Consider the following 6,270-nt stretch of genomic DNA (forward strand, 5'->3'; position numbering starts at 1 on the left):
ATGATGGAAGAGCGACCTCTGATGGTGAGTGGACGGAAGATCACGAACCGGATTCGTGACACTTACCTTTTTATAATCTGGAGAATCGACTTTCACCACAAAGAACCTTTTATGAAAGGTTCTTTATGGAACCATTAGACAAAAAGGTTCTTCTATGACATCGTGAAGCACCTTTATTTTTAAGAGTGTACAATAAATTATAAATAACAGTAGTGATAAATATATACAGAAAAAGGAAATATGTCCAGACAAAATTGTGAATGTGCTTATGTGGTAAATAATGAAGAAGGTTTGTTGAGTTGTAAACAGTTCTTGTGTCTGGCTGTTTTGGTGCACAGTGCTCTGTAGCGTTGGCCAGAGAGCAACAGTTCAAAGAGAGAGTGGGCTGGATGTGAGGGGCCCAGAGTGATTTTCTTAGCCCTTTTCCTCACTCTGGAGGTGTAAAGTTGTTTGAGGCTGGGCAGAGGGGCAGCAATAATCCTCTCAGCAGTCCTGACTGTCCGTTGTAGTCTCTTGATGTCTGATTTGGTAGCTGAACCAAACCAAATAGATATAGATGAACACAGGACAGACTCAGTGATGGCAGAGTAGAACTGTTTCAGCAGTTACTGTGGCAGGTTGAACTTTCTCAGCTGGCAGAGGAAATACAGCCTCTGCTGGGCCTTTTTCACAGTAGAGTCAATGTGATTGTCCCACTTCAGGTCCTGAGAGATGTTGGTACCCAGGAATCTGAATGACTCTACTGCACACTATAATTCCATATAATTCTATCTTCACACTATAATTCCATCCAGTCTGAGAACACATATTGTTTTCATTTGTCAAGCATCTTCTAACCACTTGTTTGAGTTTGTTGTGATCAGAATAATTTTAAAGTCTGGTATGTGTATGATGGCCTGTTTTTTCCTTTGTGACTGTTGCAAAGTTGATAAGTGATGCCCTGTGATTTAAAATCTGTATAGATTTCAGCCTTAACTTAAATATTTCTCAAGATGGGTTTATTTTAACAGTCAATTTCTGTATATACTCACGCTTTAAGTATTGGCTGTAAAAAGGATATTTCCATCATTATTGACCAGGAAAAAGAGGAACATGCTGAACTTTTGTGACAACAATTTTGCCATACAATAAATGATAGTGAATGAAATATGATAAATCAATGAAAAATGATATTAAGAATTCATCAGTTGGTTGTAATTTAAAGAAATATTTACGATGATGCAAAATGAATGAATGAAATTAAAACTTGAAGAGATTTAAAGCAAGTTTAATGTCAAATAAAATGGTGCGTTAATGCAACTGCACATACAACTGTATCATAAAAATGGAAAGAATGATAATTTTGTATTAAATTAAATGGCTGTTTTACAATCAGAGCTATGTATGTAAAAATAAATGAAAACATTTGTCATATATACACAATAAATTAAATATTAAATAGTGTATAGTAAAAAGTAACAATAAAAAATAATTAATAATGAAACAGATTTAAAATAAATTAACAATCTAACATTCTGGAACACTGCTCCTTCTTTATATATATAGTTATTGCCACAAACTGAACCAATGTCCATGTCATTAACATCAGTAATTTTAGATCAACTTGTTTAGAAAGGTATAAAAAGACAAAATACATTATTTACAGTTCTCAAAAACTGAACAAAGGTCCTCATTCTATGTATCCTTCATACACCTAAACACTGGTATCACTATTCAGTAAATCAGTAACATGTATTATAACACTATCAAGGATGTTTCCTATTGATTACAGTAGCTGCCATATATAATCTAAATGGTATAAATAATTGGCACGTATTCTGCTCAGAATATAACATTACCCTGAGTGTCTAAGGATCTGAGCAATGCTCACATTTCTGTTGTAAAGTGACCCTGTCGTAATTAATCCTTTTGTGGATACCTGGAGCCTGCTGTATATTTGGGTAAACCAGTATGCTGTGATATCCAGTTATTATAATTGGTGACTTTTGTGTAAACTCCTGGGTTAAGCGTTTTTGCGCAGTCTTTTCCCCAGCTAATGACACCGAATAGGAACATGGTGTTATTTATTTCACACACCAGAGGCCCTCCTGAGTCACCCTGAAAGCAGAAAAAAACACATTCAGATATGTATTTCTTACAGTTTTATGAAGATATTTTCACTTGCCTAGGCCAAATGTCGTATTCATCAATCATCAGTGAAAACATCTGGTTTACCTGGCAAGCATCTTCCTCCCAGTCTCTACCAGCTGCGCACAACATGTTTTCATTGACCTCATCCTTGCTGTAAAACTTGTTCTGGCAATCATGCTGGGAAATAAGCTTCACTTGAGCCTGTTTCAGATATCGAGAGTACTCAAAGACACCTAAAAAAAACAAAACAAAAAAACAATGGTGACTTTTATGTTTATCTCTCACATATTACATAGTTCTAGTCCTGGCATTCAACATTGACATCCAGAGTGACTAAATGACTTGATTACCAAAATGTCCAGCTACATTCTCTGCTAGATTTTTAGAGATCCAGTACAGTATGTCAAGTCATAATCATAGGATGTCCAAGTTTGTTATATTTCATATCATAGATCAACTTTGTGGACGCACCATGTTGCCCTCGTATCTTGTTGTCGGAGGAAAATGATCATTGTTATTGTTTTCGGATACACTATCTAGCTTCACATACAGTGTGTGTCATCTTACCCTTTTGATGTCTTCCATAGCCAGCAATCTCACAGTAGAATCCTGTGGGAAGCATCTGCTGGAAAGGGGGAAGACACGCGGTTCTCACAGAGTCTGTCCTCACCGCACATTGTCCACTGCTGTCCCCTATCTTCAGAAGAGCTAAAGGAGGGGAATTTGCACTACTTATTATTCATGCACTCTTCTTTTAATTGCTCAAATAATCAAATATAAAGCAAACATACCAATGTCGTTATTATAGTTTTCAGTCGTGTAATCATAGTTCTCATGGACTACAAGTTTGCTCACGTTGAACTGCTGCTCTTTGACAGTGTTGGTTTCATTGATGGCATTCTTTCCCAGATAGACAGAATATCTCATTATGCGTGTTTTCTTACTGTTTAAAGGAAATAAACAGTAAGATTATATGACATTTTATACCACAATGCAATGACACTACATCAACTGCATTAAGCTGTTTTATTACACGGCCCTTTGGAATACTTGATTCTGATCGCAGGATTCAGTGGTCTGGATAATAATTTATTAGTTTGCATTTGGCTACCCACAAATTGTGGCATTATTATTACCAAAATGTTCTTTGTGATCTACATGCAAGTTACCGCCTAGACTATTTAAAAGTTGTTTGTTCATTTGTTTTCCATCAATTCAGCACCATCTTGCAACTTATTTAATGATATTAGTGAAAATGACCTTAGATAACTTTATTATTACTATTACTGTAATATTGTTGAAGTGTTCATCGTGTTGATAAGCTGATTGTTTTGTATGCTGTAGTGGACTATTTTTTTCTTAGTGGAAGCTGAGTAATAAGCAGGATAATGTGCTGTCAGCAAGTCATTATTGCAAAATAAAGCTGACAGGGTGATAAAAGAACCAGACCCCGAAGCAGACTATGCATTGACTGATTACTTGTATAGAAGGTCAGATTTGTGCGTTAACAACAGGTTGACATACCCATCAGGGAAGCAGTGGGCTGCAGTGAGGATCCAGCATGGAGCAATAAGAGTTCCTCCACAAAGGAATCCCTCTCCTTTGAAGATAGCTGCAATCCAAGGCTGTGACTCAACAGTTGACCTTGATCCTCCTATTATCTTTGTAAGGCGTTTCAAGCGTCGCTCCCCACACGTTGATTCTGAATAATGAAGAAACATCAGAAACATGAAGTCTGTGAGGAGAGGTCATTTTCTAGGCTTTGTAAACAGATCCTAGTTGGGGATTTTTGTTAACATTGCCATTAAATGATTTTTGTTTAGAATGGGCAATAAAAAGTAAATCAATCATCATTTTACCTGTGTCCTGAATTGGTGGGTCAGATGTGGGTGGACTCATGGTGGCTGCATAAGCAAATGTAAATCATATTAGTCAAACTGCTATCGATATTTCCCATGACCTAAATGTTCAAAAGAGATGGACTTTTACTTACTTGGTTTAATTTCCCTGTGGGGAATATCACAGTATTGCCGTACATAACGGTTTCTTTTCCTTACAAAGCACCATGGCTGAATCTTGTTATCTGGATTCCTAATACAGCAAAATCCAGAGGTTTTAGACATTTTAGAAATCCCACAATATAGTGTCAAAATAATCTCAGTTTTCATTCTCCAATAATGGGCAACAGAAAATATGAATATAGAATACCTGCAGTAGTTATGATTGCAGTTCATGAAGGAGGAGTTTATGCTTGAAAATAAATTCCATGATTGACATATCCGTCCATTGACTGTCACTGACACTTTGTTTTTGCTCTCCTTGCTTCCATCAAGTATGCACTTATCTGAGAAGAGAAAAGTCAGGATTAAACCTATACATGCTAAAACTACAACCATAATCAAATAGCATATTAATGGACAACTTTAATCTAATGTGACAAAATCTAAAGAAATTTACCCTTTACTCGAGTAGAAGAGTATTTTCTCCAAGGGCTTTTAGTCTAAAAACAGAAATATTAATATTAGCTGTGTGGGTAAAACGTTAATTCTATTTAAAGACCTTTTGTAGGAAGTAAGAATTTTGTTTTTCCACTTACGGCTTCGGTAAAGTGCAGGGCGCATGTCAAGAGTAATATCCTAAGTATACACTTCATCTTGACCGCAAACCAATGTTTTCCTTTTTTGGCGATCCTAAAAACATTTTGAAGAAGTGAGCTATATATTCACAAGACACATCTTTCACAGAGAAAGCACATGATCTCTCACCACAAATGGGGAATTAAAGTTAACAAGAAAATTTTTAAAGTTAACAAATGAATAAGCTAGCATTGTCAAGAAAATCATATGAATTTGCAAGCACTGATTACAAGCAAGCATGCATGTAATGGTACTATAAGCCCAGTGTTCTATAATAATGCTACCTATCAGATTCTGCTACCAGCACTGGGTTTTTAATACTGTCACGGTAGGTTTAGGGTTGGGGTAGGTGTACGTACATGTTAACAAAGCCTCACACCACATTAATATCTGGAAGCATAATCTGATAGCACAAATCGTCAGAACAACACCATTGATCAATTTTTTCATACAATCTGTTGATTCCATTCATTTTCATAGTTCATTGATCACTTATGAAACTACTCCTAAAGTACCTTTGAATAAATTATTGGTGCATTTCAGGCATGTTACTATAATAATATAAACAGCAGCCAAATTGATACATTATATTTGTATCCTTAAGTATGGTTGAAAAATATTTTACTTGTGCACTTACAATCGTAAAAATAAAAGTTACATAAAAAACCTTATACATCCATTGTTTCCATTGGGCTAAAGGTCCTTTGCAATGGAAAATGTTCTTTAAATTATTAAATTATTCCTCACACTAAGACTGAAATGGTTCTTTTAAGAACTTTTCATTGAAATGTGCTTTGTGGAACCCAAAATCGGCATTGTTTTATGTGCAAAAGGGGAGGATAAACATATTTAAATGTAATTATAATTCATTCATATTCCCACATGCAATATGTATAAATCAAGACAATAACAATAGCTATAAAGGGACAGTATGCAAATGTAAAAGAATGAAAGCAAAGCTGATCCAGGAAAAGTGTATTCGGTGCTTACCTTACTGATAGTAGTTGATTTGCTTATTTGCTTGCAGATGTTGCAGTGTAGAGCTGCACTGGGCTTCCTGAGCACTTGTTGTCATGTGCCTGTTAGTGTTCCTCGCTTTATAGTGATGAGGCTGTGATTGGCTGAGGGGGGCCTGGCCTCAGGCAAACTGGCACATGCGCTGTTCACTAAACAATGAGATAGATAGCTATGCTTTTCGCGGAACCTCATACTGTGACTCATGCTAAATTACTCAAGATCTCTTCCCTTTTTCTAACACATAAAACACTGTGAAGAGGAAATATTCCTAATAGGGACTTTGCCCCTGAGGCAATGACAATCACTGTGGTTTTTATATTGCAGTGGCCATTTCACAACATGCTGTGAGAATTAAAAATATGTTTTCTGTGACTAGTAAAAATGGGTAACTTGTAAGGGTTAATATGTTGTTGAAGTATAGATAATATTTAAAAAACTGGATCTTCAGATTAATTAGATATCAAAACAGATGTGTGTTGTTCTTGTC

General features: G+C 35.9%; 1 protein-coding gene across 2 annotated transcripts; it reads right to left on the reverse strand.

The window, feature by feature from the left end:
- Nucleotides 1-1,250: 1,250 nt before the first annotated feature.
- Nucleotides 1,251-5,847, reverse strand: LOC306884419 (urokinase-type plasminogen activator-like). 2 transcript variants are annotated; one of them, XM_079440250.1, is made up of 11 exons: nt 5,757-5,847; nt 4,727-4,820; nt 4,588-4,630; nt 4,339-4,474; nt 4,124-4,221; nt 3,990-4,034; nt 3,655-3,832; nt 2,922-3,073; nt 2,698-2,838; nt 2,215-2,363; nt 1,251-2,097 (listed from the first exon to the last, which is right to left on the reverse strand). In XM_079440250.1, the coding sequence occupies exons 2-11, from the start codon at nt 4,781-4,783 to the stop codon at nt 1,900-1,902; spliced, it is 1,197 nt and encodes a 398-aa protein (XP_079296376.1). In that variant the 5' UTR covers nt 4,784-4,820; nt 5,757-5,847; the 3' UTR covers nt 1,251-1,899. The 2 variants fall into 2 exon arrangements, with proteins under 2 accessions (XP_079296376.1, XP_079296377.1); XM_079440251.1 differs by having other exon boundaries at nt 5,762-5,802.
- Between the last annotated feature and the right edge of the window lie 423 nt (nt 5,848-6,270).

Source organism: Barbus barbus, assembly GCF_936440315.1.
Source record: "Barbus barbus genome assembly, chromosome: 18".
NCBI classification, from domain to species: Eukaryota; Metazoa; Chordata; class Actinopteri; order Cypriniformes; family Cyprinidae; genus Barbus; species Barbus barbus.